The sequence below is a fragment of the Astatotilapia calliptera genome, chromosome 14 (genome assembly GCF_900246225.1).
Source record: "Astatotilapia calliptera chromosome 14, fAstCal1.2, whole genome shotgun sequence".
Lineage (NCBI taxonomy): Eukaryota > Metazoa > Chordata > Actinopteri > Cichliformes > Cichlidae > Astatotilapia > Astatotilapia calliptera.
This window is the reverse complement of record NC_039315.1, coordinates 35,766,974-35,790,548: the sequence shown is the minus strand read 5'-3', so window position 1 is coordinate 35,790,548 and position 23,575 is coordinate 35,766,974. Positions and strand designations below refer to the sequence as shown.

Below are 23,575 nucleotides of genomic sequence, written 5' to 3'. Positions count from 1 at the left end.
TGTGGAATATCTGAATATCTCAATACTTTATTGTATTCAGCTAGATGAATGTATACATAGTATACAATACAAGGGACAACAGTTAAAACAATATTATATGTGCATGAATAATAAAAATAGCATCACCACCTTTTAGATGGTGTAACTGGTCCCTCTAAACAAACACAAAAAAGGTTTCTGTTAAAGGACAGAGTCGATCAATGCAAACTTCCAATAAACCCAACATTTGATCATCATGCATGAATTTATGATTCAAAGTAGAGCAACAGCTGAACCCCACTTCAGACTAATCTTATACTTTAAATATTTAATTTGAAGACAAAACAGCCAGTTTTGGAAGAAAGACGTGAACAGTCTTTGATGTGAGTCAGTTAAGGTTATTATTTTCCTCCTTATCTGATTGGACAGACCTGTGAGACCAGCGTAATAAAATGAACCTCATTGTCTCAGGTTGGGATTTGGGTTGGAGCTGGGGTCATTACTAACCACCAATCAGACGCCAGAGGGTTAACGTCTTAGCATCTACGTATTTGATTGGAATTTTCACACGTTTAACATGCAGACATTTCAATTTGTAATAGAAGAACTGCCAAAATGCATGTAAGGAATTAATGTGAAAGGGAAACCATAACCACCCGTAAATGGTTTGCTAGTGGTCTGGTGAATATTGCGAGGATAATGGCGAGTACAGACATACCAGCACGCCGTGGATCAACTCTCTGTTCAACAACACATGTTAACGCTACACCAGGGAGGAAAAACAACAGGAGCTGCTTGGTGATACATGTGATCCGTTTGTTTCCATAAGCTTCATCAGGAAAACACATTTTTCTTTTTGTAAACCACAAAGAATAAAATGTAACACTGGAGGAAACGGTCCAAAATGTTGTGTTATGAATGTAGGCAGATATAATAAATGAGCAGAAACAACAACAAAAAAATCGTTCCCTTCCTGTTGCATGTTTGTCACATGTTGTGTTATATTATTAAACACATTTAATAGCAGACAAAGATGACCGTAAATAGAAAATGCAGTTTAAATAATGATTTGATTTATTACGAGACAACAGGGACAAAAGCCGCCTGGCCTCTGGTGAAAAAGTAAAAACCTAAATATTGGTTGGGCCACACTTGGCTGCAATCAAGTGTTTGCACAAACTAACAACGAGTGTTTGACGTTGTTGTGGAGGGATTTTGGCCCACTCGTCAGTTCTTTCCGAGTTGTTTTAATTCAGCTACACTGGAGAATTTACATCCTGTTTAAGGTCATGCCACAGCATCTCAGCTGGATTCAGGTCCAGACACTAACGTCCTGCGTTTCAGGTCATTTTGGCTCAAGTGGACTTCGAGGGACCATCTGACAGCCGGACAGTCGCCTTCAGGATTTCAGCAGATTTCCTGATTCCATCAGTGTTGGCAAAGCAGACCAGACACACTCCCAACACCAAGACTTTTCCTTTTATCAAAGGCTGTGTTAGTTTGACACCAAATACTGAGACTTGAACTTTCCAAAAAGTTTTTGTCTCACCAGTCCACACTTGGGGCTCATCGAGATGTTTGTGGACAATGTGAGACCATCCTACATGTTCTTTTTGGTCTGCAGAGGTTTTCTCCTTGAACTCTCCTTTGCCTCTTTCATATGGTTGGATCATGACCTCCGAGCTAACTGAGTTCTTTAATGTTGTTCTGAGGTCTTTTGTGACCTGCTGTGTGACTCACTGACACACTCTTAACTTTGGTGAGCTGGCCACTGCTGGGAAGGTTGATCACTGGTCCAGGGTTTCTCCCATCATGGGTAATGGCTCACGCTGTGGTTTTACCAACCTGACACATTGTGGTTAATCAGAGTTAATTCGTGATTTAAAGAGAGTGATTTCTCACACAGCTAAGTTTGGATAACTTTTAAACAACAATTAAAAACTGCAGTTTGTATCTACTGAGGTTTTCTTTGACTATTTCTGCTGCTGGCATTTTACTTTTAATGCTCTGTTCTTTTTAAATTCTCTGGTTGGGAGTCTCATTTATATTTTATCTATATAAATTTATTACAAATATTATTATTGACTTATTTTTTGCGTGCAGTTTTAGTGCTCCATTGTCCTGCCATCGTCTCTGAGCTTACTCATTCTGTGTCCAGTCGAGGATGTGGCTCGTCAGTAGAAATATATCTATCCTGCTAGATTTTCATCCCAGGAATTTTCCCAGGGGACTAAAGACAAATGTATCATGTCCACAGATAAATGTACAGCATGGCCCATCTGTCAGTGTCTGCAGGCGACCTAAAATGTGAAACCTTGGACTGTCTGCACAGCAAACTAAACTGGACACCATGTCGAAAGATGCTTGTGTTATATTCCACATTCTTGGCCCCATGTTGTTAAGCAGTTGCACAAGTGTTTTGTTTTTCATACACAAAGTGCTTTCGGGAGATTCTCACAGTGCATTCAGGTCTTATTTTGACTTGGAGGGATTTCTGCTGCTTTTACCACTGAACCTTTCTGTTGAGTTCAAATTCACTGATCCCTCGAAGAGCAACTGGAAGCAGCAGCTTGAATGGTTCTTCCCACAAAGTCTGTCACTGAAGCATTTCTTAGGCTCCAGTTTACGTCAAAATTACATTGCTGTCATAACTGGTTTAGACGTAGTGATAACATAGCAAGACAGTTATGATTTCTTTTTGCAATAACGGATTAATTTCCATAATCTTTAGAAGCTTTACTGAGGAGGGAAGCAAACTACAAACGTCTATTGTTTGGTCTGTAAAATGCAGGCAAACATAAGGCAGTGGTTTCACGTCACTAGTTTTGTCTGGTAAACCAGTCAAAATGCTAAATTCACTTAGAAAGTGAAGTACATTATTGTACATTTAAAGGTACAGTGGGTACAGCTGATCGTTTCTTTTGTGGTCCCTTGTGGTTTGTGCTTTATGGAGTGTCTAGTCCTAAACCATGTAACTGGAGGGATGCAGCCACAAAGCGACGGGAATAATCTGCAGAAAATGGTCTGCGGCCGATACAAACACAGGCACATTTTCATATGGGTTGTCTGCTTAACCAGGAGAACTATAGCCTTTTATTAGGTGTACATTTAGTGTATGCTAATACTGACTAATTGGGAGGACATGAGTGCATGTACAGAAAAGTCAACTTTGGCCGACCATCACCTTCTGAAATCTGAATGTGTTAAATCTTAAAGAAATAAGGAAACCTGTAAAATAATCATTTTAATCTTAGATTTGAAGGTTTTACTGAATGTGTCTACATACGTGAAGAAGCCGTGCAGCCATGTATGCTTTCATGTATAAGAACATATATGTACTTTAAAAGATACACAAAGTTACCTGGAGGTCCAGGTATTTAGTCCTAGTTTGTATATTCATGCAGGGGTTACCTAAAGGAACACAAATGGAATTTGACTCTATTTCTGAAGGTGAGTGGGGTGAACAGTAGTTCATGAATTTATCAATCCACCATTTCAAGTTTTTACCTGATCTAAAGCCTCCTGGAGGTCAGGGTTTGTCAGTACCAAGCCAGCTTCAGGTTGAGGACAGATATGAAAACCACTCTGCAGAGAGCTGTTTCACTGTGCTAAGGCTTTGTGCCAGCTTACAGGTCTTTGGCAACATAGAAGAAGCAGCTGAACATGTGTTGTTGCTCTTTGCACAAAAGACACACACATTAGAAACAGCATCATACTGACCGACTACATTCACTGTATAGAATATAATTTCAGCTCAGCTCGAAACTTACTAATACTTTGGTCATTAATTCAGGAATTCTTTGATGTTTAGCTAACCTCTCATCATCCACCAGGTCACCTGTGAGCCATCCAGAGTGAAAGGAAAACTTAACGCAAAATTTCACTCTGTGACAGGGCTCGTACAAAGACAGACAAACACACGCGCACGGTCAATTTAGAATCGCCAGTTAATCTGTGTGTCCACCGCACAGACACGGGAGACACACCCGAAATCCACACAGATAGGACCAGACTGGATTTGAACCAATCAGGATCCACCACACCACCATGTCACCCTAACACTTTCTGAGTTTCTGTGCTATTTAAACCCGTCGCTAACCCTAAAGAGTCACTAATGACCTGGATCTGTTTCTTTTTGGAGACATATAAAGCTGGGTTCTGTGTTTCATTTGTCCATATCAGACAACAGCCCATCGCACACACCAGTAACTAAAAGGAAAACGAACATGTAGAAACTGCATGGATCAAGGAGGCCTTAAATGTGACATATACAGTACCATGTTTCACATTTTCATCAGTTCCTCAGTATTGAGAGAAGTCCAGTACACAGGCAAGACATCATCACAGCACAGTAATGCTTTTGAGATCGAATCTCACAAACTTTCATTTCCTTGCTTTGAGATCTCACCCTGTGTAGGTATACCAAGAAGTTTGTGAGCGCTGTGTTTACAAGTCTTTTGAACGTTTCCGACAGCGATTAAAAGTCTTTATGTGCATAACGGAGTCTTTGAGGATGCAGCAGCTCTGCTGCAAACTCTAAGTCTTAGAAGGTCTTTTGTATATGCAGGCATCAGGTCATCGGTCCTGGAAGAGGTAGACAAACCACGAGTCAAACCTCCCGCTGCAGGTTTGACAGTTTGGGAGGGGGCGGTCTCCTTCCTTTCTCTTAGGGAATAAATGTCTGTCCTTCAGACCATGGAAGACGGCCCTCTCTGGTGTAGCCCCTTCAGTCACAGTAACAGTCACCTGACACAGCAAATGAATCATTATCATGCTGATTAGGGCTAAAGGTTCACTTGACTGCTGAAGGTAACCCCCCAGGCTGCGCCTGCTCAGCTCTAGCATTGCCTCAGATTGCACAGGTCCAGCTCCTGAGGCTTCCTTTTCCCAGAGCAGTGCTCTCTGGGCAGATTCAGGCCGTTCTCGGTAATACAGCGCACCAGCCGCCTTTTAAAGCCCCTCCCACATGACTTGGAGCAGTGAGACCAAGTCCCAACATCCCACACGGGACACGGATCCCCGCATGCTCTTACTGACACGGGCCGGTCAGCACCATCACAGTCCACAGCAGGACGTCCATCCACACTCTGGCACTGTACCAGCCTCTTCTGCAGACCACTCCCACAAGTCACTGTGCACGAATCCCATCCACCTGTCACCCAGTGACTCACGGGTCTCTTCCCCATCACCTGCTTCTTAGACTCAATTTTGTTGTTATCAGCCAAGACGCTGTTCTTTGATTTATGACTTTTTTCTTCTTTCCACAGAGTCTTCTCCTCCTTGCTCTCCTTAGCGATGTAGAAGGAGTAGCGTACTCTGGGAGGAGTCATCTTCCCCACAGAGAGCACCTCCACAGTCAGAGGCTCCACCAGGGGTCTGGTGGCCTGAAGGATCTCCACAGATGTGGAGGTACCGCTGTAGCGCAGCAGGCTGCCCTTCACCAGCAGGTCACGCTCAACAGCTGACACCACGTAGTTGCCGTTCAGGAGGTACTTCCCGTGGCGGTTCTTCACGGCTAAGTAGTTTTCATCGCTGACCATTCCTCGGTAGCCCCGTTGACGGATGTCAATGTTGGACGCCCCAACGGGCAGCATCACCACAAAGTTGTAGCCATGGCTGCAAATGAAAAGGTGTCAAACACTGATGATGTCCAACCGAGTGGTTTTAAATTACAAGTGCCAAAATATCATTAATACAAACTAATTAGGTCCCATGTGTTAGTGCACAATGCAAACAACTAAACTTAGCACAATGACAGAATCCAGAATAAGACCATGTGCCATTTCTACCAGAACCAGTCTTACCAGTACATCTTCAGCCAACTACTCTCTAAACACAAGCTTTCATTTCCTGTTTTCGGGTGCCAAGTATAGCAGAACTTCTTTTTTAGGAGGTGAATTGTGTTTGTGTACAGCGAGTCTTTCAGATTAAATATGGGTTGAAATGTAACATTTGCATCTTTGTTTGAAGCTTTTTATCAAAATCGATACTTTATCTTTACGATTTGATTCCACTTTGCTGATGTACTGAATTTAGAAACATTCTGTCACATGGAGCAATGTACTAGGTAAAATTTGTATGTGGGGATTACTTACACTGGCTTGGTGAACAATCCTGAGACCTTCTTGCAGCCTTGGTTGTCCCCACCACATACACCACACTTATCAAACTTCCTGTTAGAGTCCAGCTTGCCGTCACAGCCTGCCTTGATGCATTTTCCCTGAACGCACACAGACGTAGTGTCCGGGGAACAGGGTGTCCCATCCACAACCTGCCACATTCACATCATGCATGAATACACACATCAGAGAGAGCTACCAGCCTTTGCTTTAAATAAAACAGAGCCATAAATCACTACAAACCAAGAAGCTTCCCCAGACTGATTGCCACAACATGTCAGTGAGACGTTGGCTTGTATTTCTGCTGATTTCATAAAAGGTTGCTGAGAAGCCACAGCTGTGCAGTGATTCTGTCTCTCCATCTTTGACTTTCTCACCACTCTATTGATTCTCTGCTGCCACCAAAACATCACCTGTCACTTTAAAAGTGATGGATGTAACCATCATCTCCCAAACTGTGAATAAGGCCAAGCAGTGACACACCAACCTTTCTAACTCAAAGCTTCAGCGTCCCATCAGGTTTTGACTCCTGACTTCTGAAGTGTTAAACACTGAGGAGTTCAGATTCATTATGAAGCATAATAGTTGATAGGCCGGTGTCATGTCTGAGCTCGTTACACAGATACAAGCGTGGCAGGACTTTCATTTTGAAATTAACTGCAGCATAATGAAAGCTAGCAGTGCTGATCTTTGTACTGTGTACAGCCATCACTTATCTTTCATTTAATGAACATAATTTGCGTTCTTGAACACGTTTTTCAGTGTGTTAAGAAAGAGTTGATAGAAACAGATACAATAAGAATTGTTTCCTGAGTGGAACGGCTGAAAATCAGATGCATACCTTTGGAGCAAGGACATAGAAGTATCCGGTCCCATTGGCACGGCAGATGAGCTTGCATTTGTCCTTGGGAGAGATGCCTGAATATTTGGGAACCCAAACCACAGATGAGCCCAGCCGATTGGTGTTCAGGTTTAGGCCGTTGAAGGCCTCGCATTGCTCCTCGCGGAAGCTTTTATCTGGAAATGAAGCAACAGCCTCAAATTAGATGTCTGTGAAGGTTCTCAGTCATCCAGGTCATTGTAGTCAAAGGAGCTTGCAAAGAAAAGCGTCTGGACTTCTTTAAGTTACTTGAAGACGTTTCACCTCTCATCCGAGAAGCTTCTTCAGTTCTAAGGTCAAATGGTGGAGAGTCCCAGATATAAACCTAGTGGGAGTTTCCCCCCACAGAGGGACAAAAGGACCCCCTGATGATCCTCTAATCGCCTGAGCCAAGGTGGGAAACTGGGCGTGGGTCCCAATCAGCCAGAGTTTCGGGTGTGTTCATTGTGAAACCTGGCCCCACCTTATCATGTGATTTCCTGAGGTCAGATGGCCCAGGATGTGAGTGGGCGTTAAGGCGTCTGGGAAGGATCTCAAAACTGGATTATAGATGGCAGACAGTTGGTGTCGTAAGCCCCGCCTCTGTTCAAAGATGGTCGCTCACAGTGGACATAGATGCTTCTTTCACTCCTCTTTCAAACCATCAGGCTTAGAGGGAACATGTTCTGCCCGGTGGTGTTCCTGGACTGCGCTGTGCACATTGAAGAGAACGGCAACCTCAACATCGAAGTTTACCGGAAGCCCACACACACGGACCAGTACCTCCTCTTTGACTCCCATCACCCTCTGGAACACAAACTTGGAGTAATCAGGACCCTACACCACCGGGCAGAACATGTTCCCTCTAAGCCTGAAGGAAAAAGAAGGAACACACACATGTAAAGGAAGCACTCAAAACGTGCGGCTATCCTAAATGGGCGTTCTTAAAGTCAGCAAAGAGGCACAGAAAAGAAGACCAGACACCAGCAAGGGAGGATAAGAAGGACAGACGCAACAACATTGTCATCCCCTATGTAGCCGGTGTATCAGAGAAACTCAGGAGAGTTTTCTCCAAGCACGACATCCCAGTGTATTTCAGACCCAGCAACACACTCAGACAGAAACTGGTTCACCCGAAAGACAAAACTCCTAAACACAGACTTAACAATGTGGTGTATGCTGTACAGTGCAGCGAGGAATGCCCAGACCTCTACATTGGAGAGACCAAACCGCCACTTCACAAGCGCATGGCACAACATAGAAGAGCCACCTCCACAGGACAAGACTCAGCAGTCCATCTGCATCTTAAGGTCAAAGGTCACTCTTTCGAGGATGCCAATGTTCACATTTTGGACAGAGAGGACAGATGGTTTGAAAGAGGAGTGAAAGAAGCCATCTATGTCCACTGTGAGCGACCATCTTTGAACAGAGGCGGGGTTTACGACACCAACTCTCTGCCATCTATAATCCAGTTTTGAGATCCTTCCCAGACGCCTTAACGCCCACTCACATCCTGGGCCATCTGACCTCAGGAAATCACATGATAAGGTGGGGCCAGGTTTCACAATGAACTCACCCGAAACTCTGGCTGATTGGGACCCACGCCCAGTTTCCCACCTTGGCTCAGGCGATTAGAGGATCATCAGGGGGTCCTTTTGTCCCTCTGTGGGGGGAAACTCCCACTAGGTTTATATCTGGGACTCTCCACCATTTGACCTTAGAACTGAAGAAGCTTCTCGGATGAGAGGTGAAACGTCTTCAAGCAACTTAAAGAAGTCCAGACGCTTTTCTTTGCAAGCTCCTTTGACTATTCCCCAACTGGTTGGAGGCAGTCATTGGCAGCCTCTGTAAAACTGATTGCTGGAGTCGCAGCCACGCACTACAAAAGGACAGTTAGCATTGCTGGTGTTTGCTGCTGTTGCTGTGTAAAATTGGTTGACCTGTTGGCTAAGCAGCACTGAAACTGTGAAGAGTGGGATACAAATCAGACATTTAATCTGCCTTCAAATTAAAAGTTGACTGTTTTGCTGGATTTAGTGGTAAGGCACTTTTACTTTGAAAGCAAACATTCTCCATTTCCGATTTGTAGCACGTTTTCAAGTTTCATTGCTGCTCTGTGGTTAATATCTGACATCGTGGCATGTTTTATAGAAACTAAAGTTTGGAGGTTGTGTGACTGATTCCACCTGGTGACAGACAGCAACAGGTCCAGAGTAAATGAGGTTGTGAAAGGGTCCTCGACCAGCCTCTAGGCCTGTGTGAATGAGCTCTAAGCTAGCCAGCTGTTAGCTTGCAGCAGTGCCGTTTTACTTAAGAACCAACTAACTTTTCATTAATTAAATAATCTTAATGCTGAGCTGACTTAATTTCTTCGAACACAGAGCAGAAACTGTCGTACCAGGTTAGCACTAGCTAGTCCCATTAATGCTGCTGTTTCTGTGCTTATGAAAACTGTTAGCAAGTAAGCTAACAGGAAAATGACAAAGCAAAGTCTATGAGGTATTTATACACCTCCCTGACTGTTTTTAAATTTTCTGACTAAAACTGAAGAAAATTTTAAAAATACTGAACACATGTTTGCATTTTAATCTAATGCTAATCTAATACTTGGATATAGGCTTAAGGAGCCCTCCTTGGGGGATTTATTGCAGGATTTTGCCACCTTCTGTTTGAATTACTTGCCATCACTGGACAAAAATAGTTATGGTTGCTAAGGTTTATTTTTATGGTGAATGGTCCGAGGATCAGCGTACCTGTGTCAGGACAAGGGCTGAGGTTACAGGAACGGTACTTGACACGAAGGCCGTAGCAGTATTTGCCTCCGTTTTCAGGGACAGGGTTGTTGCACTGTCTTCTTGCCAGCTGAACTCCGCCTCCACAACTTCTGGAACAGTCACCAAATGAACCCCACTTCCCCCACCGACCATCGACCTGAGACAAAAGAACGATCAAAGCTGTTCACTAGTCTGTGACAAAAATGCTGGAGCAGGATGGGATGCTGCTTTCTTTCCACACCCCGTCTCACCTTGATGTGCTCAGTGCTGTTCTTCACAGAGCAAGCCCCCTGGTAGCAAACCTTGCCGTTGCCACAGCTTGTGCCATCGGCCCAGGGGAAATGTCGAGTTTGGCAGACCAGCTGTCCTCGGGCCTTTCCCGTGCACCACAGCTTGGAGCAGGGCTGCATGTAAGGGCAGGGTTTGGAGCCGGGGCCAAATGCAAGCTCACACTGACGGTGCAGGCTGTAGCTGGAGCCGGGCAGGTTGTCGGGCAGTGTCAGCTGCTTCTGAGGCTGGTCCAGCAGACAGTCTCCTAGAAACACACCGAGAGTAACAGCAAAGCTTTATTCGTGGAGTGATCAGTTTCTTTAAATAGCTAATCAATATTATTACAAAAGGAGAAAAGCCTTATTTGCATGTAGGTGATGCTGATTGAGAAAAACCTGTTATGTAGTTTATCTATGCACTAACAAATGTTTGTAGCTGTTCACTGAGCTCACTGTTTCTTACACCCTTGAATATTTTGGTTCAGTCTCTTTACTCTCATCATTTTGTGCAGCAGGAAATGTGTGCACTACACTACATCACCTACCCAGTACCAAACAAAGTCTGCAGCTAGCATACGAACACTTTGCAGCTAAAAATGGGACGAGGATGTGAGGCGGTGACGAGAGCAAACACAGAACAGATGAAAGAAATGTAAATTGTGCACTTGTGTTTACCAGGTGGAAAGAAGCATGGCTGTCAATAAATTCAAACATTTCAGCACTGAATGTTGCCGGTCCTCTTTTCTCAGAGTCTGGTCATAGTTGAAAAACAGCTGCGACATGAAAGTTGAATGAATGTCACGGAGGATAAGAGTCTGACGTGTTCACTATGTCACTAAAGAAACACAGTTTAAATGTACAGAACTGTATGGGAAGTGTTTAAAAACAGGAAACAGGCTCTGACAAAGCCGGTCTGCCTGCACGGCCACGCTGTTCTTTGGGCTCCTGTTCATTATTATCTGTATTTGTCTTTGCAAAAACCTCGTCTATATTTCTCCCCTTGCAAGTGATGGTCTGACGCGACCTTTATTCTCCGAAACATCGAGTTCAGTTTTTGGCGTCATAACATAGCTGTGGACGGGACATCGGGACTTGGATGATGCTTCCTGTCACCTGAACGTGTGAAAACTCATTCGAGGTCACTGAGCTTCATCAGTCAGTGGAAATTTAATTGAAAATGTAACCAGTGTACGTTCACCTCACACATTCATTTTGATTTGTTTTATATGACACTGACGCTGAGGTACATTTAGGTAAGTTAATGTAAGGTCCTGGCAGGGAGATAAACAATGATGCACGTTTAACATTATGTCGGACTTAAACCTGCAGCATCAAAGCCTATGGAAGACAGGCACTGCTTGAACTTATAAATAATGTGTGAACAAGCAGAGTGTGCTCTGCATGAGACGGTGCAGACGCCTGATCGTGTTTAGTTTAAGCTAATGACTCAGCACTGTTAGCTTGTTCAGGTTCATTTGCTTGTTTTAGGAACGGCAGTCGTTGGTAGCTGGAGATTAGGGGTGATATAATAAATTAGTACATTTAATGACTTCACTTACAGTCACCCTCAGGATGGTTAATCACTCTGTTGGTGTATTTATAATCCAGAATAGAACAAATGTGTATTGTCATTATAACAGTGTTACAGTGAAAAGCGTCCTGCTTCTCTGCTGTACGTCAGGGCGTGTAAAATAAACTGAGAGAAAGGTAAACACAGGTACAAATAATACTGGAAAAGGAAAATAATACATTTTATTCTAAAACAATAACATAATATAGAATCTGTATTTTTAATGTGTGAGCTGTACGTCCTCCAAGAAGGCAGGAGGAAAGAACAGGTGATGTTCACAGTGAGTGGGGTCCTTTGTAAAACAGCTGGAGTCAGTGGGGAGCTGTGACGCCGTCACCACCTGCTGTGGATTCTTGTTGTTCGCTGTGAGCAGCTGGTCAACCTCAGCACACGGCAGCAGGTCAGGAGTGTTGAAGACTGAGGCTACGTCCACACTAATGCGCTTTCGTTTGAAAACGCATCATCTTCTCTGCGTTTTGGCCGCCCGTCCACACTGAGACGCCGTTTTTCCCGAAGGAAAACGCAGTTTTAGAAAACGCACTCGAAAACGAATTCATTTGGAGACGGTGCTTTTGCGTCGCAGTGTGGACAGCGAAAACAGAGACTTTCAAAAACGATGATGCACTTTAGTCATGTGATGCAGTCACGTGGCCAATTAACCTAAGATAGCGGAGGACGTTATACAGCAGTTGTTTTGTTTGCTCTCAGTTTTGTCAGCCCTAGTATTCTCACTCGCTTTTGCACCTTTGTACTTTTGTGTTACTCGCAGCAGCAACTCCACCTCGTTGCTAGTCCATTTAAAAAACCCGCTGCTTTTCCTCGACATCTTGCCGACGTTTCAAAGAGCCGGAAAGTAAATAAGACAGAAACGAGGCAGGTCGAATCTTCTTGCGTTTCACGCGTGCGCAGTAATAAAATGTGAGCGTTTTGGGCCGTTTCAATGTGGACGCACAACTCTGTGAAAACGACAGAAAACGATAGTGTGGACGCCGAGTGTTTTCAGACAAAAACGCCGTTTTCAAATCTATCCTGGCCAGCGTGGACGCAGCCTGAGAGAAGTTGAGTCAGCAGGTGCTGATGCAGACGATGGATTTGAATGTGACGATCTGTTGTGAAGATACTCACACCTACCACATATTCCCTCTCTACCTCCTCTCTGTGCAGGCAGAGGACCGACAGCTCAGTGCACTTTGAGTTCCAAACTCCACTGTTTCTTTATTCCCGTTAGGTCCAGGTTATTGTGACAGCACTAGTCTGTCAGATGCTGCTTCACTGTTCAGGAAGGCCTGAGAGAAGGTTAGTCTTATTGGAGCTTGTAGGACTACAATGACCTCAGTCCACTGATGGCACTGGGTGTTTTGGCTGGAGGACAGCCGGCAGCTTGTAGATAGACATAATGTGTTTCCTTATCCAGAGAGCGTAGGAGGAAGTTTATGAAACCGTGTGTGAGGTTACAACTTCAGAATTGAATAGCTGTGCCTGCTGAAGCAAGAATGTCCACCTGTGTTCTCTAATATCAAGTAATATTCCATAATAAATGCATCGATATTATACTTCTCATGTCCTTGGCAGTTATTGCTACATTAAGGTAAACTTGGAACCATCATATATTCCATAACATATGAGAAACGTCCTCGGCTCTCTTGATCCATGGCCTCACCGGAGAAATCTTCATGATGACTTTATGGTCTCAATCACTAATTTAAGGTCTTCAAATGCAACACCTGCATGTTCTCCTCTACCTGCGCGGGTCCTCTCCAGGTGCTCTGGCATCTCCCCACTGTCCAAAGACGTGCACCTAGTGGTGGCACAGGCTGCACCTTTCACCTCATGATTGATAGCTGGCGTATCGTTCAGCACCACATAAGGAGAAGAGGATGGGTGAAGATTGCAGCCCCCAACAACAAACAGGTGATATCATGAGGTCTATGTACATCGTTTACATACAGTCGGTGGTTTTCTCTGATTCTGGCTCAAAACTCTAACATGTAGTAAAAAAACAAACTCTCATCCAAAGAATGAAACATGAAGACCACAGGAAACAGAACCCAGACTGAAAATCAACAGAATCCAGATGGGACGTCCACCATGTCTCTTACTGATGTCTGACCGGCAGATAACACTAATCACTCTGTTAACTTGTCTTTTAGAAATTTGCTCTTGGCTAGAAATGAAGAAACCGAGTGATCCGTCAGAAAAACAAGATTTCTGGACGAGGATCCAGAATTTTCATTTCACGTACACCAGTTAAGTACAACTTTTTTATCAAATCTGAACTGATGACAACTTAACGTCATATATGAATGAAATGCTGTGGCCTTGCCTCGGCTGTTCACCAGTCATGTAAAACAACTGTGTGACCAGTTGGTCCACATCAAGCCTCAGCATCCGCGTTCTGCCTGACGACAGGTGAGTTTCGTTTTCACCTCGATCACATTAGGGGGGCGTGCTAAGCCGTCAACAACCACTAAAATGTTGCCCCTGCAATGACAAACAGTATTTATATAAAATTCTCTATAACCAACATCTTTATAGTTTGTAAAGTCATTTGACTAATTACTACGTGTGCACCTTTTAAAAGTGGCCTGGTTCTAACTAAACACTCCAGTGATAAACTTGCTTTAGATAAATTGCTCCGACTTTTTAAAATAAAACAATATGATTGTGAGGCACAGTTCAATAACTGAATCCAAATGATTGAAAACATGTTAAACAGAAATATCATTTGGCATGAAATCAAGCAGAAATTACAGGCAAAAAAACCATTTTGTGGGTACAGTCAGATTGCTACCAGCTGAGAGCTGGATGACGACGCCTGGACATAATTAGATGTTAATCAGAGTCCAGAAACATAAGCAGGAAGTGTTTACTAACCGTGACCTCTGTCCAGGAACTCGGTAACGATGGCTGCACTGCACACAGACCAGGGTCGGCTCCTGTCTATCTGAATCAGCGTGGGAGACATCATGTGGTTGTCCTTTAGTTTCCCAAATACCTCCTCACATGCCTTCACATTGTCATGGGGCATGTTGAAAACGTGGCCTGAGGGAAAACAGTGGGAAGAGGAGGACTCATTTTGGTTCTGTTTTCAGTAAAACACGAGCACAATGAGTTCGTGCGGAGATAAAGAGAAATGCGAACATATTAATGCAAAGACAAATCGTTTACATACACACAGCAGCTCTACTCAGTCATCTGAAGCTGATGTCAGGAACAGAGCACTTTATTTCCAAAGGAAATCATTACGTTCCCTAAATACAAGCAGTGCCTTCCAAAATAAAAAAGAAACATAAACTGTGGTTTTAATGCGGTCGTTCATGAGACCGGATTATTTCGAGGGGGAACTTGTGTAATTACTTAACATATATGAGGACAGTGTAAACCAATGCCTCTCCTGGGCCTCTCGGGTTACTCGTGCATCTGGTTTCAGGCTAAAGCCCTCTGTTTTTCAGCAGGTTTCTCAGCGGTCACTCAGTCTCAGGAGTTTTTACAAGTTTGTGCAGTTTAATGCTATCTATTACTAAACATTAAGGCAGCAGGCGGAGAAGAATTACCTATTTATGTTTTCATTAGGAGTCACAGATTTATGCTGGTAATTTAGCTAGCTAATAGGCTCTTCACAAATTCTGGAAGAATTTTACAAAATGAATTTATTATGGTGCACAATCACCGTAATACATTGAAACTAGGATTTCATATAACCTGGTAACTGTCATGTCAGAATAAAAACATTATCCAGAGTATGTCATGGTTCTGGGTCTGTGAGCCAGTGTTGTGTGTATTTTAGTTTTATTTAATCGATTACTGTATTTTTCTCCATGTTTCCTGTCTTATTTTGAAAGAGTGTTGTGTTCTTTGGTCATTGTATTTAGTTTCACTTCCCAGTAGCGTCATTAGGTTCATGTGTATCAGCTGTGTCCTCGTGTGTTTTCATTACCCTAATCACCCTTGTGTGTATTTCGCCTGTGCTTTTCTGTTTAGTTATTGTCAGGTCGTCTGTCATCCCCCCCATAGTCACAGTCACGGTGTTTCTCAGTGTTTCTGTTCGTTTAGTTTTTATGTCTAACTCCTGCCACCAGGCAAATAAAGGCTCGCTTTTCATTAAAACCCAATCAGCATCTGCTTTTGGGTCTTATTTCCAAATACACCGGCGCACCCCACCGCGACAGAGTAAAAACGAAGTGATGTTTGTGGGTTGCGTAAGAGGCTAAGCTAATGAGGCTAACCTGGCTACAGCCAGCCTAACAAAGAAAAGCACTGGGGGCAGGGCTAAGAGCTAGCTGTTTGTGCCAAAGTGTACTTTGTAACAGTACTCAGCAGAGCTTGGATGAAGCAGGCGAGCCATTCCCAGTATCTTCAGACCTTTATGCTAAATTGCTTGCTGTAGCTAATAGCTAACTCACAGACACAACAGTAGTATGAATCTGCTCGTGTCACTCACTTCCACCCCAAATGTTCGGAGATGAACAATAGTTTATGTATGTAGTTTACAATTAGCAGCCACTGCTGGACATACCAGTAATATTTCCTGTGCTTTCGTTGCCCCTTTCCTTTCCACAGACTGGCTGGACTGTTAAAGATGTTGCTTTATGATATCAAATGAAATAGTTGAGATTTTTCACAGCAGCCATTTGCAGCTGCCAGAATACAAAGTTACATGGTGTGGCTGCTCGGTGAAACACTGAGCGCTGCTTTTGATTGTAATGATACTGATTTTCAAACACAGCATCAGATGAAGGCAATTAAATCATTTGACAGATTGAAACCCACCAGTCCCCCAGGATCAAGACCAAGAACCGCAACCATACAATTCACCATGAAAATAATAAGTCCCACAGGCCGGGCTAGTCTGCGCACTGATTATGCACATACAAGTTTGTCAAGCCCCAAATAAAAAGTCATTCTGTGGTCGTGTTGGTTTAGCATGAGGTGCATAATGTGAGAAAACTTCTGACCAAGTTCATGAGCAGTCGTGAAAGCCGAGGGTAAGCCGTCATCCTCGATGACGGAGCAGCTCCTCTTCGGGTCGCACATGGTCCCAACATCAGCCATCCCCAGCGTATCGCAGGTCGTGGCTCCACAAAGATCCTGGTGACACAGAGACAAATGTGTGCTTCTTTATTCTCATTGGAAGCCTGAAAAATCAGATTGGACTCGGGCCATGTTCCAAACATGCTATGTGTGGCTGGGCCCTGAGCAACACATTGAACAGACCATGAAAGGAACTAATTCAAAGCATGTGGGAGTGTGGTTTGCTTATTCCCTGTTCTTAAAATATATTGAAGCAGAGGGTCGGGGGAGATGGGCTGCCACAGATTTCCTCTTTGTGTTTCTGTACAGAGGTAAGAATATACCTCCAGCGCAGCGCAGAGTGGAATAAATCCACAGGAATCTATCTGACTGTGTTCATCGCAAAGTCTGTTCCCATCTACTCTCTGCTTACATTCACCCATTCTTAATTTACAGAACAGTTCAAAGTAAATTGTTGGTTTAATGTGAACATCTGATGTTTTTATATTGATAAGAATCAGTCTGTTGTTTTATTTGTTGTCTGAGCACCTTTATTAAATATATATTTGTCCTGATATGTCCTGTTGTACCCTCTGTACAACATTTTAGAGAAAACCTGTAGTTTCGGAGCACCCAGATGCCACCAAATGCAGGTTTCCCCCCGAAATGCAGACAGTACTTTAACCTACACTTGATGTAAACTTCACAGCACTCCTTCAAAGTGGTATTCAGAGTAAAACTCCACAGTCTGCTGCACCAGAACTGAACACAGTCGTGTGCCTTTATGGTGGCTGCTGGTTCTAGAAAAGTAATTTGATTGAATTGCAAAAGTGTCATGATTGAAGTAAGTTGTACAGAGGAGTCGTCTGTACTCAAAACAAAACTTCAAGACAAAAACTTCAAGACAAAACTTCCAAAACCAGGATGATCCCCACACCTGTGCCCACATTTACAGCTGTGGTGTTATCTTCTAGCTATGCTGTTAATGTGGTTTGAGAACAAGGAGGACAGATCACTGGTGGTTTTGTCCAAACTGAAACATTTCAACAAGTGTTGGGTTGGTTTCCATGTGTGACACTGAGGGTCCCCAGAGGAGCTCTCCTTTGGATTTCAGTCGTCTCCTAAATCAGCACCAATGTGCAAAGATTCAACATCGAGTATCAGAGGTGTTTATGTTCCTTCCAGAAGAACACTGATGTGTTGCTTCATGAGGTGCTGGCCTTGCTGTAACCACCAGTGGATCAAATTTTGAAAATGGTCGTTGCTTTAATTTATGGCTGTGTTTATATAAAACTGGCGTTCCCATCAGCCTCAGGTGTATACTGCGCTTGTTGTTAACAAATGTCAGCGTTACAAAGTGATGAGTTATATAGTGTGGTTTTTCAAGCGATCGGCTGAAGGAAAAGGAAAGGCCCTTAAGGATCTTTCTCCCTCTGCCTCAGTGGGATGCAGCTGCTGAGCAGGATGCATCCAAACTTACAGCTGTGTCAGCGAGCATGTTGAAGTTAGCTAGCGAGACAGCCGACAGGTTGGACTGTGCATTTCGGAGTGATTTGCGTGAATCTTCGCGGGCTGATAATTGCGGTCTGGCATGTGCTTCCGATTTTGTGATAATGACACCTTTTGATGGCAGTGCTGCTTGTTCTTCTGGCTGCTCTCTGTAGGGGTCACCATGGTAGATCATATCCCAGCATCCTCCTCTCTCACACCAACCCTTTGCATGTCCTCCTTCACTATTTCTATAAAACTCTTCTTTTTCTTTTACTCAAAATGTGGAGCTTCCTTGCAGCTCTACAATCAACACGCTTTGTTGAACATACCTGCGATCCGTCCTCTGCACTTGTCCATCTCAGCTTTGCCTCTCTTTGCCTACAAACACTTCTGTCACACATCACAAAGTCTCACGAGCATAATGTAAACCTTCCCTTTACAAATCAACCCTGACACTCGCCCCACCGACTCCACCCTGCCAGCACTGCCTTACTTCTGCTTTCATCTTCTCTCCATAGCATTTCCCCATGCTATCTTCCATCTGCTTCCTTTTCTCACTACAGATTCCAGCGTCGTCCGCAAACATCATAATCCACAGAGATTCCTAGCTGACCTCATCCGTTAGCTGGTCTTGCTGCCAGCAAAGCGAGCCTCAGAGTCAGTAGTGTACCACAGTTCTGGCCCCTTGGCTGGGCCACCACCACCACAGCTCAGAAACCACACTAGCGAGGTTTCAACTCAAACTGTCACTCTGAGAGACATTACCAAGCTTGTTGCTGGTTATTTGTTGTGGCTATGGTGTCGTGGTTAACCACACTTACCTAATACAAACCTGATGGCGATAGAGCTAGCACAGCCAGAGCTACATTAGCCAATAGGCTAACACTCTCTGTGCAGTCTAACCAACGTGTCCACGCTAACACTGTTTATTTTTGATAACTTAGTAACATGACAAGTCACAGATTGTAATGTAACAACTCACTATGAACACTAAGTGACACTAACAAATACAAATAGACTGGTGAATGAGTACGACGTTTCCACTGCTTACGTCCACATTAGTCTGTGACTTTAGCTTAGAGCATCGCTGCACACGCTGCACCTGCTTGGTGTTCAACATTACAGCAAACTGTATTTTCCCACTGAACAACTTCTTGGAATAATGGCCACAATTCAACGATTATCAGTAATTTTGTAGCAAAGTTCTGTCACGAGGCTCACTGAAAAGGTTTCTTTGTGTCTCTGCTTCATTATGTCAAGTCAGGAATGATTTTGTGGCCAAGTGGCTTTCATGTACCTGTGTGTTCCAAGTAAATATGAAGACAGCTGAAAATGAACTTGTTAACCCAGTGTTGGCCCAGTAAGGCTGTAACACACACTGCCAACCATGTGTACTCCACACATCTTAGACTTCATAACCTATTGCATTATTTTTTCCAATGCAGCAGCTGGAGTCACTGTGCCCTACAAGGACAACAGCACTGGACCTGGACTTTCCTATATATAACAGTGTGATTAAGGGATGGTTCCCAACACTGGAACAATTTTTCATTCTTTTTGACGTAAATGTTTCTGTATGTTGCTACGTGTTAAGCAAAGGAGGCCGACGTGTATCAGACCGTCAGCCAAAGTGGACCTAATGGAAAAATGACCCCCGATAATGAGCAGGCATTGAAGAGGGGGAGACGGAGAAGTAAGAATCAGCCAGTGTTTACAGCTCTGGTGACCACATGGGATTATCTGACAGCTGTGAACAGGCTGAACTCTTCAGACGGTGCCAACTTACATCAGCTTGAATAAATGAGGGAGTCGTTGGAATTCTAGCTGGATTCTTACAGAGTTTTTGATAGTATGAAGATGGCCACTACAGGCAGATAGTAATCCAGTTCTTATTCGGCTGAGGCAGATAGAGGTGAGGTCTTTCATGGAAAGAACTGGCTCAGCTGGTCTTTTCCACTGACGCACTGCAGCAGCCAACAGAAAAGGGGACTCGCAGAGCTGTGCAAGTCCTGGGATGTAGCTGCACCTATACTGAGCCTACTGATCACTAGTGATGGGTAAATGTGGCAGCTGTGCAGGAATCATAACAAGTCTCCACAGTGACACTGGCCATTTGTGTTATCATCACATCTTGATAACGATAGCCTGTGACACAGAGTCACAGACAAGCACTGTTGCCGCCACTACTGCTGCTGCTGAGGATTACTCTTAAGGTCTCTGGGAGTTTGCATTGTCGTCAGGCTTGCTCTACACTCTAACAATCAAACCTAGAAGCAACAAGTAAGCCACCTTTTAAAACTGGGGTGATAAACACGACAACCTTAATTAGCTGTGGTCGTGTGAAATGGGTGTTTGAAACCCTGCAATGCTGGAAAGTCAGTATCAAACTACTGGTTACAAACTCAGGGCCCCTAGTCTATTTATACCACCCACTAAAGACATACTAATCAAATAGTTATAAAAACACGAAACAACCACAGAAATGCAAAACAGCTCAAAAAAGCTGTGAAACAATTACAAGGAGGTGGAGAAACACTAAATCCCTGCAAAGAGACAGTTTCAAACAGCAATGCAAAGAAAAAAGACACAGAGACGTAGTGTCGAGATGAAGAGACGTGAAGTAAAAGCAAAACAAACAGAGACACGAAACGACCTCAAGCAATCAGCAACAACTGCAAAGGGGAGCAAAGTACTACGAAAGATACTACGAAACACAAACCCACATGATGCCCAAAAGAACAGCGATGAGGCCCAACAAAGACGTGTAAATGACTACAGAGATACAAACGACCCCAACAAAAACTCACTGTGTGACGTAAACAGACGCAAACATACAAAGAGACAATCAAAACATCAAACAACCTGAGAGAGACACACAATGATTACATCAATGGTCTCAAACTTACATGAGCTGTGGGCCACTGCTGGCACTGTCGTCTCATTGGACGGACACTTTATGTTCAAGTAGTACAAAAACAAACAAATAAACAAGAAAACACCCACAAATATTTCCTAAAATGTTTTGTTTGTTTGTTTTTAAAATTTCAAATATTGTATAAAAAGAGCAAACTGCAAACGTGAACACAGATTTTAACTAACTGGATCCTTTCATTGAACACACACTGGTGCTCTCTGTGCACACGTGGCAGCACTGCTGCTGTCGTTGTGTTCGTGTTTAACAAATCAAACTGCAGACATGAGTGTGAGTCTGTCACTGAGTAACGCAGCCTCAGTGTGTTTGTGCTCTCTGCTCATGTCGCCTTCATGTTAAATCATTTTGGGCTTCTTAAAGAACTTATTTTAACATTGCACTCGACAACAACGGACAAACTGCGTTATTTCTTCATGTCAGCAAGTAGGGCTGACGTGGGCCGCAAGTGGCCCCCGGGCCACAGGTTTGAGACCCCTGGATGACACAATGCATCTACTTCAGCTACAGCTGTGTTTTAGTCTTGGTGTCTAAGTGAACAGGGGGCCCTGTATGTGTTTGTGCCCCAGACTCCAGGATCTGACCATCCATCCATGAGTGCAGTAGTTCTGTTCTCTGCAGCAGCCACATCTCTAATGCAGCTCTGGCTCTTTGACCTACCTGTTTGGTGAACAGAATGGCTGTGTCCCAGTACTCGGGGTGCTTGTCACTGTGTTTATTTAACTTCTTCTGCCAGGAGCAGAAGTTGCGCAGAGTCAGAGCAGCATTACTGGAAACCTTCGGTCCCTTGTCATCGTCGTTTATCACCATGAAGCCCACCACCACTATGTTTATGGAGTTGAGGATGCTGGGGTGCTTGTAAAGCCTGGCTGCTACTGACATGAGGGTCAGAACGTAATGCTTTAGGCCATCCCCGTGAAATTTAGCCATAGATTCATCTGCCACAACCAGCACCTCCACAAACCTGGGGACGGCGGCGAACCTCTTAGACCTCCCCAAGGAATTGAGCACAGTCTCGGTCAAGCCGTCCGTCTCCAGTTCTCTCATGTACTTGTATCTCTCCAGGGAGACGGTGAAGTTGGTGTCAGGTGGAACTTCACACCTGCTGGTGAAGTTTCCAGCTGAGTGCGCTGGGCGTCTGCGGCGGCGAATGATATGCGTCCTGTCGAAGGAGTTTCCACGCACAGAAGCGGCCCCTGCGTCTTCAGTCTCGGTCTGGCTAATAAAATATTCCACGCCGTTATAGAAGAATCCCCCCTGCAGGCCTTTGCACAGGCTCAGCGCGGCAAAGGAGTCGGGGTCTGCGTTGACATAGCCGGAGTAGAAGCATTCCCTGAATTCAGAGCCTGCAAAGGTGTCGGGTGCTGAAACACTCCCAGCTGCAATGAAACTGGAATCTGGAGACAGATGGAGGTAAAAATCCTCTCTGAATGCACGAAGTCTAAACACGATCTCATCTTCATTCATCTGCTCGGCGCGCCGGTGCAAATACACTCCGGGCTTTTTCTGACTCAGGCGAACAGGTCTGCAGAAATCGACCTCCATGCAATGTGTCACCTTCAAATAAAGCAAGAACTGCGTAAAAAGAACGAAAGAACTGCTCGGCATCGCCATCTCTGCTCCCACTCGGGACAGTCCGCCGTTCAAGAAGTTGTGCGCAATGGCACCAAGCTCAGCCCATGCGTCTTTTAAAAGCCTATGCACTCGCGCGTCCTCCCTGCTGCTTTCCCATCTTGCACCGTTTCCTGTCTGCACGCGAACTTCTCTGAGCTGCTCAGTTTTAAAGTCGCGCTAAACTCGAGCATCGCTGTCAAACAGAAATCTGAGTGCGTGTGCAGGACGGAGCTCATTGGCCAGGCTGCGCGCTTTGTGCTGCAGAGCGCAGCCACTTGTAGCTCTCCAAATATTATTGTTGCCGTACAGCATGAGCGACATGAGCATCATCACCACGCAGTCTGCTCAGACAACTCTGAATCAGACATGTTTCAGAAGAGCACACAGAGCATCACTTGATCAGAAATAGATACACTGATAAACGTTGGTCATGAATTTCAATCTCATCAAAACATCAAGCAGAATCATTTACATGATATCATTGGATTAGGTAATAACGTGTATGTCACTTTAATGTTGCAGCTGGAGGTGATTTGAGTGACTTCAGCACTGCTGGATCAGTACAAGGGCATTAAATCTGTAATTTAATAAAGTACAGCAGTGAATGTACAAAGTTGGGGGTAGGGAGGATGGGCTCCAGCAAAAAAGGATGAAAAACGTATCTAACAGAGATCGATTGATTTGGGAACAAGACCAAAACCCTCCTAGAATCAAGTGTTGCCACTGAGGAGGCCATCATGACAGTAACGACTCTAATATTATTGAATGGTCAACATTACAGAGTACCACACGTCTCCAGCTTCTACTAAAGAAAACGGGGAACAAGTGAAAACAGAAACTTGATTTTTGGGCAAACAGCGACACCTAGTGTCTAACGAAGAGTGAGCACAAACGCTCGGTCCTTGTGCTTTGGCGCCATCTGCTGGTACATGTCGTGATCTGTACATCTGTTTGGGGTGCA

At 44.2% G+C, this 23,575-nt stretch overlaps 1 protein-coding gene across 1 annotated transcript; it reads right to left on the bottom strand.

Moving 5' to 3' along the window:
- On the bottom strand, nt 1-22,812 carry LOC113035899 (A disintegrin and metalloproteinase with thrombospondin motifs 15). The gene is made up of 8 exons (XM_026191761.1): nt 21,661-22,812; nt 16,526-16,658; nt 14,445-14,612; nt 9,983-10,266; nt 9,711-9,888; nt 6,940-7,115; nt 6,075-6,250; nt 1-5,595 (listed from the first exon to the last, which is right to left on the bottom strand). The coding sequence occupies exons 1-8, from the start codon at nt 22,612-22,614 to the stop codon at nt 4,818-4,820; spliced, it is 2,847 nt and encodes a 948-aa protein (XP_026047546.1). The 5' UTR covers nt 22,615-22,812; the 3' UTR covers nt 1-4,817.
- Between the last annotated feature and the right edge of the window lie 763 nt (nt 22,813-23,575).